The following is a 22,140-nucleotide window of genomic DNA, read 5'->3' on the forward strand; positions in this document are numbered from 1 at the left end:
GGTAGTGACTAGGATGTCAACTGGACCGCTCTCCATGTGCAAGCAGAATTCAGGCTCTCTGGTCTAGGGCTGCCTGTCAGGGTCCTGCCTTCTCTGCGCCAAGGACTGGGTCCCTCTGTTAGCACATGGACAGGCCATGACAGCCCTGGCCTCACTTGGGACAACCAGCCCTCTAGAGGGAGAACAGGTGAGCTCTTCCTCCCACGCATGAGAAGTCTGGCCTTGACTCAAAAGAGAGTCCAGCACCTGAACTGCTTCTCAACAAGTCACCAAGGCTCATTGGCCCCGTGCCATGGGAGAGCAGCGAGGACCTGGGCCAGAAGAACCTGCTCTTCCACAGCCTTCTTTGTGTCTTACAAAGGAAAACACCGGTGTCTCGGATTGGAGCTTCAAAAACTTTGCCTGAACACAACCACTGAAACGTCAGAGCATGGGGCGGAGGGTCACGGGGGGTCAGGCGCACCTGAGGACCCCATCAGGGACTTCGGGGGCTTGGTCTTGCAGGCTGCAGCCATAAAACCCTATAGGAGGGCAGATGCACCAGAGCTGTTGGGGTGCTACTGGATTTGCCCTTTATGGCTCCAGGCCCCAAGGACTGGGAAACCAGTGGCAATCAAACGCTTCACCTTGCAACGAGAATGGCCCAAAGCAATGGCAGCCGCCCTGCCTCAGTGAGTAATCCAGCCCACTTCTCCAGCCCCAATTTTGGAAAGCAGGACTCAGCACTTTGTTTCCTTTGACTTTAGATCTATTCTCTTCATTATGGTTATGGGTGGTCACAATGAGTGTGTGGCCCTGGGCACCTGTGGGGAGAGGCTTAGAAGCATGGAGTGAGGCGGGAAAACCAGTCGAAGAATTCATGTTTGCTCTGGAAAACCCAAGAAATGGTTTCGTAGCACTGAGACGCTTTAAAATAGAACTATGTTAATACTCATTTGGGACTTGAGAGTAATTCTCCTATTGGTGCCACAGAGTTCATGCTTGAACTCATGCTCAGAGTATGTAGGCCGTGTTTTTAAAATGTAACTTGGTGTAGCTTGTGGGAGGGCCATCCTTCCATAGCTGTGGCGCTTGGATGGTGGTGGTGGAGGACACAGATTGATGTGACTGGCCGAATGTTAGATTTTACTGGCACATGGTGTATTCTAGACCATGACATTTAGTCAATATCCCAGCCTGAGCCTGATCCTGAAAGAGACACCTCCTAAGAGATTTAGAAGCCAAACTTCCTCAGGCCCTACAACTCATTTCATTCTCCCAGTGTGCAACAGGGCAGGGGGACAACCGAAGGGTGTCAGGAAGGAGGATAGTACATTGACTTGTATGACCTTCACTCGTTGTCCAGAGAGTTTCTGATCTTTTCTGCCACGGTGGTCTCCTCTCAGCCTTTCATAACACACACGGACAATGACAAGCTCCGGGGCGTCCCAGGCCACACGTCAAGCTCCTATTTGCTTGGGAACAGCAAAAACAGATGCTCCTCACCCTTTCTACCCTCACCCTTGTTCCCTGGGGCGACTGTAACTCAAGGTCTGGGGGTGTTTATGCTTAAGGGAAGAAATCGTAACACAATTCACTGGGAAGGCCATTATGTGCTGTGTGAATGACCAGCCGTCCAAAGCCACCCTGTACTGAGGAGCCTTGGAAGGACCTTGATAAACTTATCATTGTTATCACGCCTCTGTGTGATTATTCACAGTATAGAAGGGAGAGATCAGCATCTTATCAACTACACGCACATCGAACAGGAGCTTTAGTGTCTTGAAAGAAAATCACACAGCTGGGCAGAGTGATGCAGGTCTGAATTCGTGACCACCAAACTCCAACTGGACCCTCAGCCCTGCCTAGCTTATTTCCATTCTAATTACTAGTTTCCATTCTTTGTAAGGACGCTTTCATACTTTCTCTACCTTCCCCAAGTATCTGATACCCACCTCCACCTTCTACAACCCCACCGTCAGGAGACACCCATTCTTCATAAAGAAAACTGGAAATTTACTCACCTTCAAGTCCCCAACTTGCCTTCCTCTGCCCCTGCCTGCTTCTTACCCATCCCTTCTATTACAACAAAGGAAGCAGTGATTGTTCCATCTGTGGCTTCACACACTGCACCAGCGGCCTCCAAACAAGGGCTTGCATGTCCACAGGGACATGAAGACTTTCTAAAACGTACGTGGACACAGACAGTTTTAAGGGAATCAACTTCCAGAGCTGCTTCTCTCATATGTTTCCTCTCTTTGTATTGATCAGCCTGAGAAGGAGCCTTAGGTCAGTTCTTCTCTGTCTTCTCTTTCCCAGCTGACCCCCTCCTTCATTTTGAATCCTACTCTGGCAACTCACTCTGGGGTATTAAAAAAAAAAAAAAAAGGCTACTTGAGAATGCTGTGCTTGAGGAAGTTGAGGAAGTCCTAGAGAAAGCAAAGTCTAGAGAGCTTCTGTGAGAATTTTTGAAGGGGACAACTCTATAGCTCAGTTCTGTGCCTTCTTCATTTAATTTGAATTATTTCCATTGAAAAGCAAAATAAAAAACAGAGAAAATTTTTAAAATCAGGCCTTTTCTAATGGAAAGTCAACCTGACCTGGCCGATGGGTCTAACGTAGAGGCCTGGCTTTGCAAACAGGACACATGGCGCACATCTTTCAAAGGTGGACATGTTTAAATCCAAAGCCTCACAGCTTGAACAAAATATATTTAAAGCACACATATGACCTCCCCTTCTAGCCAAGACAAAGTAGCAGGGACCGGATTTACTCTGTTTCCTGAAACAACTATACAAGAAAAAATCTATGAAACACAGTTTTCACAACACTGGATACAGACAACAAAGCACAGTGACCCCTGATGCACAAGAAAGTGGTGAGGTGGGCCCTGTGGTTGTGCAGCTGACCACTTGAGTTTCCAGTATCTATTGCAGGGAGGGAGAACCCAGGCAGGACGGTGCAGACTTCCTGAGCTGAGGAGAGAGCGCAGGGTTTGGGGCAACCAAGGGAGCAAGAGTGCTCAGGACAGGACACTAGACAGGAGGGGGGTGCACAGAGAGAGTCTCGGGGATCTGAAGCGGAACCCCCTCAAGTATTCTTTAGAGCACTGCTCATCACAAAAATGTGAGGAAGCCACTTGAGACCAAGGAAAGAACCACCCACAATGATCAGAGGGAACAGCAGCCATGAGTCACAAGGGTCTGGAACATTGCCTATTCCCATTAGCCACACTGGAAAACCTCGTAACTTACGGAGCATGGGTTAGAATTTTCAAAATGTACGTGGCTCAATAGTGGGGACTCGTTAGCCCTGGTTTAAACACCGATTGTTCACACCTAATGAATCTTTAAAGCAAAACCTGAAGGGATCAGATTGTTTCTAAATAATGTAACTGCAGCCTGGAACAAACCTTCAGAATATTTACTGGAATACAAAAATAATCAGCGCCCCAAAACATAAAATTCACTATGTCCAGACTCTAATAAGAAATTACCAGTCATGCAATGAAGCAGAAAAACATGACCTATATTGAGGAGGAAAATCAACTGACCAACCTAGAACTGATGCTAAATGTAAGAAGTACCTGACAAGGACATCAAAACAGTTATTATGACTATTCCCAATGTTAACGTAGCTAATTAGAAACTTGGAAGATATTTTTAAAATGCCCGCATAGAACATGGAGAGATGCAGACTAAAATGTCTGAGATGAAAAACTACTGAATCAGAATTAACCACAGTTTAGACACTGCAGAAAAAAAATTTTAGAAATGAATAAAAATCATGCATAATATGTAGGAGGTAGAAAGCACATGTTCTTTACAAATAATTTATGAAAAATTTAGTCATCAACTAAAAATGGGTGAGAAGGTACCTAGTTTTTGTTTTGCTATTTTGTGGGATTTCATGAACAAAAGAATTTGAAGATGCTCTTGAACAATTAAGATAAATAAATTAAAAAAAAGAATTTGAAGATGCTGCTCTAGATCCCACCTTCTTCCCTCTTTCTCAATGACTTTGCTTCTTTCATCATCCCCTCTCCTCTCGGAAGCACCCTTGTTTTCCTGTCAGCGGGCTCAGTCCCATCAGCACACGTGCCACCCAGTATCTGCACCTTCAGGGTATGCTCCTCAGCCGGCCTTCAGTTACTGCCCAGTGGCTCTACTCCATTCACAAACTTCAAATCCATACCTGCCATCCCTCTCTTCCTCCTCTTTCCTGTTCCAACATGGTTGCCACTCAAACTTCCCCATTAGAATTTCTTTTCCTATATGCATCAATGACTTCTTTGTTGCTAAATTTAAAGGATCCTCGGTATTTCTCACCTCACTTGCCCTTTTACTTATGTTCAATAGTTTACCAATCCCTCCTTCAGCAGTTCACCACTTCTTCCTTCTTAGCTTCTACAATATCACCCTCTGTTTGTTTTCTTCTCACCTCTCTGGCACCTCTTTATCATGTTTCTTGCCTGGCACTTTCTTATTGCAGCTTCTAAGCACTGTTGTCCCTGTCCTGGCCCTAAGTCTCTCTGTACCCTTCTTCCCTTGGTGATCTCCTCCAAGATCTGGTTTTAAATGCATCCATATACCCATAATTCCCAAAAGTGTATCTCCAACCTAGACTTTCCTCTGGGCTCAAAGCCTGTATTTCCAATTGCCTACTTGATGCTTTAAACTCTTGAATGTCTCAGAGGCATTTCAAATTTACCATGTTCAAAACTAAACTCTCACCCCCCCCAAAAAAAATAGTGACTCTACCCACATAACTATTCAAGCCAGGGAGTCATCCTGAAACCAGGACAATTGTCCCCACAGGCTCCACTGCCTGCCAGCACAAAAGCCAAACTTGTGAGACAGGTGCTCTGTGAAGAACAGTGGTTGAGTTTGAATCAACCTAAGGAGGTGGCAGGCTCATGCCTCCAAAACCATCTCAACATCTCTGGTCAAACCAGTGATTCTTATAGTGAGTTGGTGGGAAGTCAGAAGGGGGAGAATTCCAAAGGATAGAATGCAGACATGCAGTTTCTCTTGAGAAAGGGAACTGGGAGTGAGGGGAGGGGGAATGAAGTGGAATCATGCAGTTCTTGCTTGGGCTCATTTCTCTCTCTGATGTTATCTTGTGACATAGTTAAGCTCCACATCTGTGGTCCATTGCTTCACTGTCAGTGTCAACACCCCTCATTCCAGGAACAAGTTATTAGGCTGTAACAAGAACCTAGCAAATGAGAGTGAAAACACAGAGTTGATTAAAAGCACAGGGTAAATTATACTCTTTGATTTGTTACAGAATGTATAACTTTGATCACTAAACTAGTAATATTAAATTATGGTTACGGTCCTTAAGATCTACCGTTCCCTTATCCTCACCCACTTCTGAGATTCAACCTCCAAAAATTGTCTTAAATGTATTTGATTGTCTCTTCTTTTCCACACACACCACGACCATCTTGGCTGAGCCACCATCTTCTCTCACTTGTATGATTACAGTAGCTTCCTAATTGTCTCCCTAGTTCCACTCTTGCCTCTTCAATCCATTCTCTAGGTAGCTAGTAAGAGCTTTTAAAAATAACTTCAAGAATACTCTCCTTCTCTAATACTTCAATGAGTTCCCATTACTTTTCCTTTGACCTACAAAGGCTGCCATTCTTCTAGCTTCACTGTACCACTGTCCTCCCATCTAGGAAAAAGCCCATTCCTGCCTCAGGACATTGAATTTCTGCCGCCTCCCACATTGTCCTCCCCTGTTGTTCATCTGATTAACTCTCACTTATCCTTACCATCCTTACAGTGACTCCTCCTGGGACTCCGCAGTTATTTATTTACAGAGAGGGGAAGGGAGGGAGAAACAGAGGGAAAGAAACAGTGATGTGTGGTTGCCTGTCAGGTGCCCTTCATCGGGGACCTGGCCCACAACTTAGGCATGTGCCATGATTGGGAATCGAACCAACGACCATTTAGTTCCATTTAGTTCTCGGTCGGGGCTCAATCCACTGAGCCACACTAGCCAGGACTCTGGCTCCCCAGTTTAAACTTGCTTTCCCTGCTTTTCTCCCTCATAGCACATTGTACTTTTCCTTCATACTTTTACTACAGTTGGTAAATATATATTTATTTGGCAATTGTCCAGCTTGAGATATAATTAGCAAGTTCATATGATTACTGTTTCCTAGATTCTAAACACCAGGAGAGCAGAACCAAGGTCAGTTTTTTTTTCTCTTTTTAAAAAAAAATTTTTTTAAATTTATCTTTAGAGGGGAAGGGAAGGAGAGAGGGAGAGAAATATCAATGTATGGTTGCCTTTCATGCGTCCCCTGCTGGGAACTGGCCTGCAGGGAACCAGCCTGCAACCCAGGCATGTGCCCTGACTGGGAATCGAACTGCGATTGCCTGGTTCGCAGGCCCGCGTTCAATCCACTGAGCTACACCAGCCAGGGCCCAAGGTCAGTTTTGATATTTGCTGCCCTGCCGCTCTGACCCCCACCAGCCTACTTAGAATAGGGACCTGGCACATATAGTGCTCAATATTTGTTGACCGAAATGAATGAATGCATTAAGTGCTTGAGAACTCTGCTCTGTTCACCAAGAGCAGCTCTGAATTTCTGCTTCAAATCTGGATAACTGCTACTAGAATTAGAATAGAGGTACATGCTACAGGTATTTCAGCCCACAGACCCTCTTGAAACTTCACCTGCTACTCCCCACAGCGTCAAGTGTAGTTTTACTCCCATTGAAATACTCTCTGCAGTCTACAGCCCTAAGACCCCGAACGTGCCCGATCTAGTCTGAAATACTCTTTGCGCCTGGCAAACAGGCATCACGCAATATCCCTGATAATCACAGACCAAATAGAGAAGGATTGTGACATGGACTCTAAACGTGGCTGTGTTTTGCATCCCAAGCTGAAAAGTGCCCTCCGTGGCTCATAGCTCCACTCACATCCGCAGTCTGCACCACTTCCCTCACCAGCAAAGACCCGCGGGCTCCAACACCCACCGCAGGGAAGTTCAGCTCGCGCTCCAGCTCCGACCTTCCGTACCGCATGGCAGCCCCCCAAGGAGTCCCTCAAGACAATGCTGTCCGTACAACATGGCCGCCTACAGGGCGCGCAGCGCAGCCCCACCCACCGAGCCACCGGAAGTTTCCGTTTGAAATCCAGGCTGCTGATCGGCTTGAAGGTGTGGCGGTTGCCGCGGAGCACATTTTGAATCCTAACAACGAGAGTTGTGAGCCGGAGCAGCAGGCACCTGGGTGAGGTTCTCCCGGCGCAAGGGACTGGTCTGATGGGGGCAGAAAGGTTGGGCTGGGAGTGGAGTTTCCCCCTACAACTCCCGTTGAATCAGAACGACTAGGGTTGTGAGCTGGGGCTGGCCGGGTCGCGCGCTCTTCCTGTCCCCTCCACCTGCTTGGGAGCCCTCCGGTCCACCCACGGGATAACATTCACCTTTCACCTTACAGGGCCCAGCCTTGTCACCTCCTTACGATGACCAGCGGGGTTAAGACAGCGTACACACTGCAACCCCCCTCAGGGCTGAGCGGCGGCCCGCCCGCAGGTGGGTGCGCACACTGCCCCCAGGGGAGGACAGAAGAGCAAATCCGTGTCCCAGAGCAGAGCACGGAGCCGGTGCGGGGGTGGGGGCGGTGGGAAGGGCATTCCGTGGACGCTGACTACCTGCTGACTCTCCTAGACCCTGGCTCTCCAGGTTTAAGATAGGAGTTAGAAGAGGGCCTTGCGGTAGGATTTTAGACCTGCCCTGCACCCCTGCTTCCCCAAACGTAACAGCGCTGCATTACCAATTCAGTTAAACTGCTGACTGCCCTACAGTCTTAATCCCATTAATTTAGGGATTTCCTTGTAAACAATTACAGATTTTATTTCCAGACCTGCGCTGTCTGGAACTGGGTAGTTGTCTTGGGGAGGGAGAAAGGGGAGTCATTTGAGAAGCTGGATACTTTCGCGGGGAGCACTAGAATTCCCCACCGTGTCTGGTTCACATTTGTCTCTCATATAGTACATTCCTAGTAAACATTTGCTCAGGGAAGTGTGAGAGAGGGGTCAAGCTTAGCTAGAGCATTCGAGAAACTTGGGAAAAGAGACATGATTAAATTTTGTTAATTGTTTTGCCATCTTGCTTTATTTTACATTATCTTGTGGTTTAAAGCCAATGCCTAGAGTCTGCAGGTGTCCAGCTGCCTAATCTAGCGATCATAGCACAGAGTAAGCTTCAGACATCAGAACCAGTTGTGGGAGATTTTGAAGCAGCTGTTTAAGATCCCTTACCAGTCTCATCATCAGCTGGTTGAGGACCAGTAGCAGGATTGATCTGTGAAGTAAATAGGCTTTTCTCCAAAGGCTCAAGGGTTGCCCTCTTTGTCTTAAGTTGCCTCAGAACACCTGGATGGTAATTCTGGCATCAGCAGGGCCTAGCAGTAGCTGGGGGAACCAGAGCCACATCCGTTTACTCTGCTTGTCCCGTGGAGTGCAATGCCCCCGCGGTCACTGGGGAGTGACTGGCTCTCCCCAGCAAAGTTGAAAGTTTTCAATCCCTTTGCTTTCTATTCCTGTCCTAGCTTTATCATTATATGTAACCTCGGTAATTTAACATTTTTAGTCAGTCTTCCAGGTTTTTATTTTGATTTTGGGCATGGGCTGGTTGTTTTTTAAAATATATTTTATTGATTATGCTATTACAGTTGTATGCTATTTCGGGTGTATGACTTTAAAATACAGGGTCTGACAGAAATAATGCCTGCTTGAGTGTGGTTGGTAGGTTAATATGAGTGTAATAATTTATAGTTTTAATGTGAACATTTCACCTAAAATGTTGTATGGTATACTTGAGTGTGATATTGTTATGTTACAGGATATCATGCTTATGATTTTGTAATAAAAAAAACTTGTAATAAAAAAGGGGCGTTATTTGTGCTGGCCCCTGGATAACATCTGTATGCTTTATTGTGTGTTCAGCACCTGAAGTCTAATCTCCTTCTGTCACCACACACTTGACCTCCTTCCACTCTGGTAAGCTCCATTCTGTTGTCTGTATCGATGAGTTTGGTTTTTGTTTGTTTCATTTATATGTTTGTTGCTTTTTGTTTTATATTCCAAATATGCATGGAATCGTGTGGTTGCCCTTTTTCGTTTCACTTAGGTCATTGTGGAATACTCCCGACATTCATCCATAATGTCATAAATGGCAATAGTTCTTTTTAATGACTGCATAGCGTTCAATCATATGTATGTACCACATCTTGTTTTTCCAGTCATCAGTCAAAGGACACGTAGGTTGCTTCAGTGTCCTGACTATCGTCAATCGTGCTGCAATGAACACAGTGGTACATATATCTTTACAAATAAGTGTTTTCACATTTTTAAGACAGATAGTCAGGAGAGGGATTGCTGGGTCATGTGGTAGCTCCGTTAATTTTTTGAGGAGCCTCCATACTGTTTTCCAAGTGGCTGCATCAGTTTACATTCCCACCAGCAGTGTCCCTGTTCTCCACATCCTCTCCAACACTTGCTATTTCTTGTTGTCTTGATCACATGCATTCCAATGGGTTTGAGGTGGTGGCATCTCATTGTGGTTTTGATTTGCATTTTCCTCATCACTAGTGATGTTGAGCGTCTTTTCATATATCTGTTGGCCATATGTAAGTTCCTTGTAAAAACGTTTATTCAGGTCTTCTGCTCGTTTTTAATGCAGTTTTTTGCTGTTAAGTTGCTGGAGTTCTTTATATATTTCATATGTTAACACCTTATCAGACATTATTTGCAAATATCTTGCCTTTTGTTTTGTTAATAGTTTCTTTTGCTGTGCAGAGCTTTTTATTTTGATATAGTCCCATTCATTTATTTTTGCTTTTACTTCCCTTGTTTTGGGGGTCAAGTTCACAAAAACCCCGAGACCAACATCAATAGGTTTGGTAACTATGTTTCTTCCTATATAGTCAAGTCTCTACTCCATTGTGAGCTAGTTTTTGTATATGGTGTCAGATAGCAGTTTAGATTCTTTGCATGTGGCTTTCCAGTTTCCCAACACCATTTACTAAAGAGACTTTCCTTTCTCCATTGTATGTCTTTGGCTCCTTTGTTGAAAACTGGTTGCCCATATATATGTGAGTTTATTTCTGAGCTCTCAATTCTGTTCCATTGGTCTTTCTGTTTGTTTTTCTGCCAATACCATGATGTTTTAATTATTGTAGCTTTATAGTTTAGTTTGAAGTCAGAAAGTGTGATACCTCCAGCTTTGTCCTTTTTTTTTTTTCCAGGAGTGCTTTGGCTATTCAGAATCTTTTGTGATTCCATACAAATTTGAGATTTTCTGTTACATTTCTATGGAAAAAGCTATTAGGATTTTGATGGGGTTGCATTAAATCTGTATATTGGTTTAGGTAATATAGTCATTTTAACAGTGTTAATTGTTCCAAGCCATGAACATGGATGGAATATCTATTCATTTCCTTAGGTCTTCTTCAATTTCAACAGTGTCTTGTAGTTTACAGATCATTTGCTATCTTTGTTAACTCTATTCCTAGGTATTTTATTCTTGTTGCAATTGTAAATGGCATTATTTTCTTCATTTTTTTTTTTTTTGATATTTTGTTGTTAGTTGATAGGAATGCAACGGGTTTTCATCTGTGGATTTTATATCCTACAACTTTGCTGTATTTGTTCCTAATACTTTTTTGGTGGCATTGTTAGGGTTTTCTATATACAGTGATGTCATATGCAAGTAGTGAGTTTTACTTCTTCATTCCCAATTTGGATTTCCTTCCTTCCTTTTTTGGTCTAATCGCTCTGCTCTGGCTAGGACTTCCGGAACTACATAGCACAGCAGTGATGAGAGTGGGCATCCTTGTCTTGTTCCTGAGCTTAGAGGAAAAGTTTTCCGTTTCTCCCCATTGAGTATGACGTTACCTGAGGGTTTGTCATCTATGCCCTTTATTATGTTGAGGTCATTTCCTTCTATAAGCATTTTATGGAGTGTTTTATTATATGTGGATGTTGTAACTTGTCAAACGCTTGTTATTGTTATCACATTGATTGATTTGTGGATGTTGAATCATCTTTGCATTCCTGGAATGAACCCCATTTGATCGCGATGTATGATTCTATTAATATATTGCTGTATTCTATTTACTAGTATTTTATTTAGGATTTTACCTGTTTATCAGAGATATTAGCATGTAATTTTCTTTTTATTTTAAAGATTTTATTTATTTTTAGAGAGAGGGGAGGGAGGGAGAAAGAAAGGGAGAGAAACATGGATGTGTGAGAGAAATGTTGACTGGTTGCCTCTTATACACCCCTAACTGGGGACCAGGCCAGCAACCCAGGCATGTGCCCTGACTGGGAATTGAACCAGTGACCCTTTGGTTTGCAGGCTGGAGTTCAATCCACTGAGCTATACCAGCCAGGGCTCCATCGTTTCTTTTCCCTTGTGATTTTTGTCTCCTATTTTAATATGGTAGTTTTCTTTTTTTTTCCATTCCTTTCCTCTTTTTTTTATATCTTGTGTCTGAGGTCTGGATTTTTGTTTTGTGCGTGCCATTAAGTTTGTGTAAAATGTTGCATATATGCAATAGTCCTCCTCCTTTTGATTGCCTCGTCTTTTTTTTTTTTTTTTATCTGTAGAAGGGAAGGGAAGGAGAGAAATATCAATGTATGGTTGCTTCTGGTGCATCCCCTGCTGGGAACTGGCCTGCAACCCAGGCATGTGCTCTGACGGGGAATCGAACCACAATCTTTTGGTTCGCAGGCCCGTGTTCAATCCACTGAGCCACACCAGCCAGGGCTGATTGCCTCATCTTATTCACCTGTACATGTGCAGTCCTTTTTCTTCTCCCCTTATATGACTTTGTTGTCACAAATTATCTCTTTTTTTTTTTTTAATTTAAAGATTTATTTATTTATTTATCTTCAGAGGGAAAAGGAAGGAGAGAAATATCAATGTATTGCCTGTTATATGTGCCCACTGGGAACTGGCCTGCAACCCAGGCATGTGCCCTGACTGGGAATTGAACCGAGATACTCTGGTTCTCAGGCCCACGCTCAATCCACTGAGCTACACCAGCCAGGGCCTACAAATTATCTCTTTTATGTTGTACATTTGATAACAAATTGCAGTAGTTATAGTTATTTTTTAATGCATCTTGGAGAAGGTCTCTTTGCATTGATATAATTAGGTGTTCTGTTAGCTTCTTCTATTCCAAAGTCTACTTCTTCCCATAGGTTTGGGAAGTTCTCTTCAATTATTTCTGTCAGTCGGCGCTCTGTTTCCTTCTCTCCTCTTCTCTGGCATTCCCATTACACTGTGTTGCTCTTTCTCTTCTTCTTTTTTTTAAAGATTTCATTTATTTACTTTTTAGAGAGAGAGGAAGGGAGGGAGAGAAACATCAATGTGTGAGAGATACATTGATTGGTTGCCTCTCCCACACCCTCAACTGAGGACCCAGCTTACAACCCAAGCGTGTGCCCTGACTGGAAATCACACTGGTGACCTTTCAGTCTGCAGGCTGGGGCTCAATCCACTGAGCCACACCAGCCAGGGCTGTGTTGCTCTTTCTAATGGAGACAGATAGTTGTCATATAGCCTTTCTTCCCTTCTTTCTTTCTTTCTTTCTTTCTTTCTTTCTTTCTTTCTTTCTTTCTTTCTTTCTTCCTTCCTTCCTTCCTTCCTTCCTTCCTTCCTTCCTTCCTTCCTTCCTTCCTTCCTTCCTTCCTTCCTTCCTTCCTTCCTTCCTCTCTCCTTCTCTTCTCTTCTCTTCTCTTCTCTCTTCTCTTCTCTTCTCTTCTCTTCTCTTCTCTTCTCTTCTCTTCTCTTCTCTTCTCTTCTCTTCTCTTCTCTTCTCTTTTCTTTCTTTCTTTCTTTCTTTCTTTTCTTTCTTTCACTCCTAGTTCTTTCTGTTCCTCCTCCTGGGTCATGTCTAGGTCCTACGAGCTTGCTGATGCTCTTCCATGCTGTCCGCTCTGTCTCCCGTGCTCTCTGGAGCACTCCTCATCTCACTTACTGGGTTGTAGCTCCAGGATTTCTGTTTGGTTCTTTATTATAGTTTAAATTTCTTTGGTAAAGTACTTCTTTTGATTATTAATTTTATTCTTGAACTCAGTGTACTATTTTCTGAGTTCTCTTGTATCTTATTGAGCTTTTTCATAACTGCAATCTTAAATTTTCTGTCATTTAAGTCATGCTCTTCCATGACTTTGATTTGGTTTCTGGAGACTTTTCATTTTCTTTCTGTGCTCCTGTGTTATCTGGGTCGTTCGTGGTGTTTGATGAATTGCTTCTCTGACTGCATGTTTCAGGGTAGTGAACTCCTTTCTTGTCCATATTCTGTGTTGCTGTCAGTAATTCAGTGATTTGATAAGTAGGGTACTTTATTTTGATGCTGTTATAGTTTTAAGTTTTGTTTTCTCTTCCTACGCTATTTGCACCTCTGGGATCATGGTGGAGCGGTGTCAGTTCAGCTAAGGAAACGGCACACACCCCCTGGGATGGTGGGTGTCCCTCTGTGACTGGATGGCCTCCGCCACAGGGCGCCGCCCCCATGGCGGGGGAATGTGGTGGGTGGTGGGCTACTGGTTTCACCTACTGCCTCCTTTTGTCTAATGGTCCCAGGCCCAACTGTATTTTTGGAGGCCTCTCCACTGGCTCCTCCTGGCTGTGTCAGGATGGGTCGGGCAAGGGATGCAAGTTCCCCATCTCAGGGCTCTGCCCCTCCCTGTCATCACCTCCACACTGTTTAAGGTTTCCCAGCCACCTTGCCAGGGTCCGCTGCAAGCGGGAAGGGGGTAGGGGATGGCTTTTCTCAGGGAGGCACTCCCTCTGCCCCCCTTACAGCCTGACTTCTGCACTGCTGCTGTGCTCACTGGCGCCGCGGTGGGCCGCCACCCTGCACGTCCCCCATCCCACCTTCCCTACTCGTTGGTACACCTGTCTTCAGGCGTCCCAGCATGTGGGTCTTTGAGGCGTGTTTGTGTGTTGCGGAGAGGATCCTTTGTTGAGTTACAGTTGTCCAACTTGTAAATTTAGGGGAGAAACAAAGGAGTCTTCTTACTCTGCCTTGATGTTTACATCACTCCAAGTTTTATGTGATTCCAGGATTGTTTTTTGAGTAGGTAACATATGTTTGTGTAAAAAAACCCACCAAAGTTAGGAAATGATATGTAATGAAAAAAAGTCCCCTCCCCTTACTCGAACACCAGCCATCCAGTTTCCCTCCTGACATCTCTGGTTTTAAGAAGACAGTCTTCATTAAGTCCTGCTAACTTTTTCCTACAACGCACCCTTAGGTTCTAGGAAATGTGGATTATTGGAACTAGTAACAGTCAGGGAAAAGTGCTAATTTTGACCAATTTACTGTGAACACCTTTATAATGGGGTAGGTTTGTTATTATGTATAACTTGTAAATACTTGAGAGAGAAGATAAATACATTACCCCAAGGTTACCTTTTACTTCAGATAGAGACCTCAGAAAGAATCCTTTTAATCTTTGTTTTATGGGTAAGAGTATGGAAAGTGGAGTGTTAGTGCCCAGTGAGTGTACCTATAAGGGAAATAATGTGTTAACCTGAGAAATGATATTTATTCCAAACCGTTGCATGGTTAGACTCATCGAAATAAAGTCTTCTTCAAATACAAATGCAACATTTCCTAATCCTGCGATCCAGTGCTTTGTACCTCATTTCTTCAACTTGATTTCATTCTCATGGGTAAGCTGAAACAAGCCATTTTGCAATGAACAAAGTAAGTTAGTGTAGAGAGGACAGGGTGTGTGTAACTCCAGAACAAGTTACTGCTTGAATTTGGCTACAAAATATAAACAGTAGGAAGTCAGTGTGTGGTGAAGGGCAGCACAAGGGGTAGGAGAAAATCCCCTCCAGGGTAAGAAGAGTGTTACAGCAGGGCCCTCTGGCCACCTGGAGATAGCCCAGCGAGAAGATCAGAGTAGAATGCAAATGGGGAACCTCTAACCTTAATGATGTATAAACAAATTAAAGGGGCTGGCAGTAAAGGTATCAGCATGGAACAGGGAAAGAAGACTAGAGATTATTTAGAGGTGGTCTTTGAAACCTCCATTAGTGTGCCTGCCCCAGGCACTGTCCTGAGCTCTGGCACACCGAGACGCATTTTAGAGTACTTAGGGAGACCGTCTGGTCAAAACAGTTCCAGTGGCAGTTGACAGAGAAACTCGGAGCAGCTTGAGTGCAGCCTTGGGAGAGCGTGCAGAGTGCCTGCAGGTTTAACGAGATGCTTCCATTCCTCTGGAGTTTGATGAAGCATTCAACTGTGTTTTGCCCGCCAGCGGCCTCTCATTTAGCTCTTGCTTGCATCAACCATCACATACCCTGTAGCCATTCTATGTGATCTATCATCAAGCTTTTGGCTCCCCGTAAACACTGCATTGTTACATTTAAAGAATTTTGTTTTCTATCCCAAATTAGTCTAGAATTCTCATTTTTCTGAATTAATCTTCACAAATTGAGATGGGCCAGAAGGAAATACAGGTTTCTGACAGCTTAGAATTAAGCTACGTTTGTTAGAGTGGCAGCTGTTGGGTCCTGATACTTGAGATTTCACCTTCCTGTTTTCCTTTGCAGACACACAAATTCGAGCCGCTTCTAAGAGCTTATTACCTGTTAAATCTAAAGAAGTCGATGTTTCCAGAGTTCTTCATCCAGGAGTTTCAGAGAATGATATTATGAAAATCGTCAAACCAAGACGAGATGGGTGGGTCAGATCATTGGTACCCAGTTAGAACGTCTTATTAGAAATTGCTCAGTATGAAGAATCAGAAAATACAGTTTTCAGGAGCACAAGGCACCTGCACAATTGGCCTGCAGTCAGTGACCCAGAGCGGAACAGCGTTGCTGAGCTGTCAGGACCCTTTGTGTCTGTCAGTTCTAAAGAGACACAGCAAGGGTTATGATGAGAGGTCTGCTTCCTCTCTCACCACTCGCCCTGAGTGTACAGGTGGCGTTCCTGTGGTCGCACGCCAGCCCTGGATGGCGGTCGTGGTGGGCAGGCACTAGTATTCAGCTTCTGTTGCTGGTCTGAGCACGTCTGGCCCGGTGCGTGTGTGTCCCTCTGTCTCGTGCTCAGTCCCCAGTACAGGAGGTTGACATGAGGTAGTCACTCCATTCTGAGCAGGAGGGGAGTTCATTCTCCATTAATAAGCCTTTTTCAATAATCTGGGCTGAAGCGAACGTGCATGGGCCCTCAGAGTTTATCGATCTTGTGCTAGTTGCATTGTATGTACGCAGTGAGAATCATAATATGTTGTTATGTGTTGTGAACAAAGCAGAACAAAGAGCCTGGTCTTGAAAGATTGCTCCCTTTGCTTTTTTTTTTTTTAATTAAGGTATAATTGACTATAGCATGATAGTTTCAAGTGTACAATATAATGACTTGATATGTGTATATATTGCAAAATGTTCACCACGCTAAGTCAACGTGCTGAATCCTTTCTCATTGTTTCTCTAGGCAGGTCAAAGCTGCTGATACTGTCATCAAGAGGAACATCAAAAAGAGGTAAACATCAGCCCTGACTGGTGTGGCTCAGTGGATTGAGCACCGGCCTGCGAACCAAAGGGTTAAAGAGTTGCAAGGGTTGTGGATCACATGCCTGGGTGGCAGGGCGGGTCTCTGGGGGCACGGGAGAGGCAAACACACACTGATATTTCTCTTCCTGTCTTCCTCCCTCCCCCTCTCTTTAAAAATAAATAAGTACTTTTAAAAAGAGAGATGAATATCAGCATATAAGAAGGTTGGATTGGGCACCGTTTTAGTGGATCTCAGTCCTGATTGTACAGGATTTGTTGGGACTTGTTTAATGTGTTATAGTCTGTGTTGCCACCCCCAGAAATCACAACGGAATTGTCAAGGGTGAGGCGCAGCCAGATATGAGAAACTGTCAGGGCAAGATGCTACCATCTTCAGGGCCAATCGAGATCTTTTGGGGCTCCATGCCAGGACCACTGCAGATTGGAAATCAAACCCAGCTATGACCTAGCAACAGGAATATGAAGCCTTCAAGATAGGAGGGGCTACATGTAGTTGGTGATTTTGAGATGCTGTTTCTGGTGGTGCTGCTGCTGGGGCTGGTGAAGGCTAACTCCAGGAGAAGGAGCCATCTTTCTCTCCGAGGCTAGCTCGGAAATTTTGCAGTCCTGAAGACAGAAATAATACAAGCTGAACAGTCTATAGAAATAAGTTCTAATTCCAAATGTGGGCAAGTCTTAAAAGTTCTGAAAACAAAATACTATTAAGAAGAACTCTGAGTCCTGGCTGGTGTGGCTCAGTAGATTGAGTGCTGGCCTACAAACCAAGAGGTCACCAGTTCAATTCCCAGTCAGGGTACATGCCTGGGCCAGGCATGTGGGCCAGGTCCCCATTAGGGGGTGCGCAAGGGGCAACCACACATTGATGTTTCTGTCCCTCTATTTCTCCCTTCCCCTCTGTCTAAAAATAAAATCTTTAAAAAAAAGAACTCTTAGAAATTTGAAAAGAATAGTGTTGATAATGGCTATTATTTATTGTTTACTACGTGTCAGTAGCTGTGCCGAGAATGGTACTTGTATTCTCTCTAATTCTTCACAATAATAATAATATGAGATGCAGGCATTATCCTAATTCTAGAAATGAGGAAACGGCCTCAGAGAGGTCATGCAGTTCACCGAAGGTCATATAGCCCTATGTAAGGGAGCCAGAATGTGGACCCTTGTTTGTGAGACTGCATGGTCCATACATACTCTTAACCCTCCACTACTTCATATGTTCATTAAGTACAATTATTACAGCTACAAACCATTGAGTAAGCAGAAATCAGAGGAAGAACTCAAGGATAAGAACCAGCTCTTAGAGGCCGTCAACAAGCAGTTGCACCAGAAGTTGACTGAAACTCAGGTGAGAGACCACCAGACTCTGCCATCAGCTGCATTGGGTGATGCAGGTGGAATCCTGAGGGACAGCCCCTTGGGTGGGAGCAAGCTTGCAGTGCCTGGGCGCCTGAGGGCAGAACGTCAAGGTACCAGGCTTGTGCTTTGGCTGTCTGAGAGCAAGGGCAGTAAAGGCCGCCCCAGAAGGATGGAGTGGGGAAGGCCTGATCTCTCTGCATGGTGCCCCACTAGGGAGAACTGAAGGACCTAACCCAAAAGGTGGAGCTGCTGGAGAAGTTTCAGGACAACTGTTTGGCAATTTTGGAGAGCAAGGGCCTCAATCCAGGTAAAACACAGCACCCAGTGGCCTTCAAGGGAATCAGTGCACGTGCCCTCTCCCGGAATGATGCTGGCCCGTAGGTGACGGGTCCAGCATGGCCGAGGCTGGCCTCAGCAGCCCAGGGGTTTGGAGCTCCTTTTTGTTCCCTTGCGACATGGACTGTGCCTGACCAACAATCTCAGATGGTTGTGGAGAATTATTACCACCTTCTTATCTGAATACTTTATGTGATTCATTCAGCATCCAAAGATATGACCTTGCAAATTAGACCAGAAATAATTTTATTTCTTTCAAGAGTGGTAATATACGGGTAACTCCCAGATGGGAAGAGAGAGAGGTGATACTGTAGTATCTGGCTAATCAGCAGAATCATGGTGGCTAAGATGCAATTCCTGCTCTGACCTTGTCCCTGGAGAACAGCCTGGCAAAGAAGAGAGCACAGAAGGAGCTTTCCCAGGACCGTAGCAGGGGCAGGCCGAGTTGCGGAGCCTGGGAACGCCCGGGGCAGGGCCCTGGCCTTCTTTGAATTAAGGAGTGCTGGCTGTGCTCCTGGTTAACCTGTGCATTTTTAGGGTATATTCTTTATAGTCACCATGCATGACTTTACATGATTTTAATTTAAAAGTATGTACTACTTTTGCCAAAAATAATAATAATGTTTAAGGCCTGAAAAGCTTTTAAAAATAGTTTTATGTTTTATGCATTTCCTTTTGACAAATGTTTTGCTGAGCAGAAAGCAGAATGAATTTTGGGCCATATCCAAACACAGAAAGGAAGGAGGTAAAATATATATCTCTGTGGAGGCAGGTGTGGGCGGCACTGCCCAGGTGAAGACTCGGGGACGTCAGGGAGCAGCTGCCCAGACACATTTCCCTCATGGAAACCCTTGTGCTTGTCCAGGAGGGATTTTATTGTATTTTGTCTAAGGTACAGTTCCCTAAACAAGGCTGACTTTGTTGACTCTATGACTTTAGACAGTGAAGCTCCGGCGTCACAGGAAGAATGCAACACGGACCACGCAGACTCCATGGTAAGGGCACGGGTGTGCGTGGGCAGGGGCCCAGTGGCCGTGGGGCTCTGCAGCTTTAAGACCATCTCTGCCATGCAATCAGTAAACCCCAAGAAACAGCCTTTGGTTACCCAGGATAGTGGAAGAACAGAGTGGTGAACGTATACTTGAAATAGCATATTTACCTGACAGGGGACTTTGTACTCACAAATGTGAGTCTGAGTTGAAAGTGCACCACTTTAAAACATGATAGGATAGACCTGTATAGAGAGCTTTCTGGTTTCTCTATTCTACCCTAGACCAACGTTCTCTCCTTTGCTGAGAACTGTGTAATGCAAAAATTTGGCATGAATTAAATTTGGCTTCTTTTTGGTTTCTTCCCTGAAGTAAGAAGGTAATTGTCTGGAATTAAAGTTTTCTGAGCTTCTATAATCTCTTCCCCAAGAAGAGATTGTCATCTTAGAATAATAGAATGCTAGATACGGAAGCCATTCTCCGCTCTCCCAAGCTCTTAGTCTCCCCTTCAGTGGCTACTGTGTTTCATTCATACTGCTTGTGTAGCAAGGCTCACGGAAGTGGGCTGATCTGCTGTCCCTCCTCGGGACAGAGTCCCTCCAGGGTGCACAGAGAGAACCCAGCATGTGGGTGTGGACACTCAGCAAATGAGTGACGTTAGCAACCATCTATTTTGGCTCTCCTTCCATACAGAGAGATTAATTTGTATGAAGAAAATGTTCATGAGGAACAAGTATGAAAGACACAGGGATGAGGACTGGGGGGGGAATGGGAGGGAGGGGGGGAGATGGGGCGGGGGGGGTCTGGGATGGGAGAAATAGACCAAAAAATGTACTTGAAAAATAATTAAATAAAAATTAAAAAAAAAACAAAACAGAAAATGTTCACATTTCAGTAAAGATTTGTTAACTACATTGTATTTCCTTTTAGTTGCTGTTAGAAACTTTGCAAGGTGAATTGAAGCTCTTTAATGAAACAGCCAAAAAGCAGATGGAGGACTTACAGGTAAGAGGCCAACATCACCTAGAGGCAGAATTACCATTGCCTACCACCGTGGGAAGATCTTTGGAAGGCCCTTTCTTATTTATCTATTTCTTTTTTTTTTAAAGATTTTATTTATTTAATTTCAGAAAAAGGAAGGAAGAATGCAAAGGAGAGAAACATCAATGTGTGGTTGCCTCTCACATGCCCCCAATTGGGGACCTGGCCCGCAACCCAGGCATGTGCCCTGACTGGGAATCGAATCAGCAACCCTTTGGTTTGCAAGCCGACACTCAATCCACTGAGCCACCCCAGCCAGAGCTATTTTTTTTTATTTTTAATAAACTATTTTGTAATCTGGATTTACAGAATAATTGCAAAGTAAATACAGAGAATTCAATTCCCATAATATTAGCATCTTACATTATCGTGGCACATTGTCAAAACTAGGACACACCAACGTTGAAGTATTACTGTTAACTAAATTTCAAGACTTCATTTGATTCCACCATTTTTTTTCAACTGATTTTCTTTTTCTGTTCTGAAGACTCTTTAGAATTGTTCGTATCTGCAGGGCACGAGAGGATGTGCACCATGCTGGGTTGCTCAGAGTTGGGACCTGTGTGAAACCGAGGCCGGGGAGACGTGACACCTCAGGGAGACCAGTCACAGGAGACCCAGCTTCCAGGGGCTGCTCTGGGTGGCTGGGCGGAGTCATGGGGTGTGACCCCGAGCCCTAGGGGACTTTATTGCTCCAACTTAGATCAAGGAGTCTCTAGCAAAAGGGGGCAGTTCTAAAACCAGGACAGATAAACCTAATGTTAGTATACCTGTGGTCTTCGATGGAATAGAAACATAATGTTCCAAAGTTTTGTTTTGTGTTTTCTCTTTTTGAATGTCTTTCCAAGCAGGCCTTAAAAGTAAAACTGAAGATGAAAGAAGAAGAGAGGGCCCAGTTCCTGGAACAGCAGACCTTGTGTAACAGTCAAGTAAATGATTTTACAACAACCCTTGAGGAACTGGAGCAGCTGTTAGAAATGTGATAAAAAGCAAGTGGCCAGATGGCTCTCTCTGGGGATTAACTCTAAGAAGTGGCCACTGAGGACATCTGCTTCTTGGCGATGATCTTCTAGGACTCACCATCCCCAGAATGAAAACCGTTTCTGCAGTAGGATTAAGGACAGTTTGTGCTGGAACGGCAGTCTCCCCTTTAAGCAAGTGTTCTACCCTCAGATTGGTCAGCACCCTGAAGCTTTCATGTACATAATTAAGGTCTACAAGAGGGAGGCCTGGATGCTTGGATCAACTCCTAGGCAACAAGGCAACAGACACACTGTTAGAATTAGGAGACTAAACCTGCCACAGCCAGAGAATCCAAAAGGTCCCATTCACATGCACGGGAAGAAACGCTTAATTGTGCACGGGAACACAGGTGCTCCACAGGAAGTATCGCTGATGAGCCATGCGCTCCCCTGCTGATTTGGAACCTACCCTGTCCCATCCTGGTTGGGCTCTATACCTCTTTGTAAAGTTGCAAACTTAAAGTTACTTGGAAAGGCTTATTAGCAAATGGGGTGAAGATGTATAGATAGCAGTAACACCTACCTGTAACAATACACGTTGGAGCTTTTAGTCTAAATCATTTCTGGTTTTTTATATATATAAGAAAAGAAATATCTTTTTAAAGAGAGATTTCTTTTTATATGTAGCTATTTCTGTATTCGGATTGCAGTATTGAGAAGGGAAAATAGCCTTGTAACCTAAATGTGTTCACTGACTACCACTGAGCTAATCTAGGAGTTCACGGCTGAACTTCAACCCAGAATATTTCTCTTCCACTCATTAATTGCTCCATGCCTACCCCACCCCGTCTTCCAGGAACGTGAGCTGGTTTTCTGCAGACATTCCCTGTTTGTTGCAGTGGCCGCCATACACTGT

The 22,140-nt window shown here is 44.4% G+C and overlaps 1 protein-coding gene across 3 annotated transcripts; it reads left to right on the forward strand.

Moving 5' to 3' along the window:
- Nucleotides 1-7,005: 7,005 nt before the first annotated feature.
- Nucleotides 7,006-21,841, forward strand: KNSTRN (kinetochore localized astrin (SPAG5) binding protein). Of its 3 annotated transcripts, none has more exons than XM_037161803.2 (9): nucleotides 7,006-7,229; nucleotides 7,437-7,531; nucleotides 15,581-15,710; nucleotides 16,464-16,511; nucleotides 17,780-17,885; nucleotides 18,110-18,203; nucleotides 19,172-19,227; nucleotides 20,152-20,226; nucleotides 21,111-21,841. In XM_037161803.2, the coding sequence occupies exons 1-9, from the start codon at nucleotides 7,021-7,023 to the stop codon at nucleotides 21,243-21,245; spliced, it is 948 nt and encodes a 315-aa protein (XP_037017698.2). In that variant the 5' UTR covers nucleotides 7,006-7,020; the 3' UTR covers nucleotides 21,246-21,841. The 3 variants fall into 3 exon arrangements, with proteins under 3 accessions (XP_037017698.2, XP_037017699.2, XP_053522284.1); XM_037161804.2 differs by having other exon boundaries at nucleotides 21,114-21,841; XM_053666309.1 differs by lacking the exon at nucleotides 21,111-21,841 and adding an exon at nucleotides 20,352-21,104.
- Nucleotides 21,842-22,140: the final 299 nt, after the last annotated feature.

Source organism: Artibeus jamaicensis, unplaced genomic scaffold (genome assembly GCF_021234435.1).
Source record: "Artibeus jamaicensis isolate MK-2021 breed Jamaican fruit bat unplaced genomic scaffold, CSHL_Jam_final contig_1132, whole genome shotgun sequence".
Taxonomy (NCBI): Eukaryota; Metazoa; Chordata; class Mammalia; order Chiroptera; family Phyllostomidae; genus Artibeus; species Artibeus jamaicensis.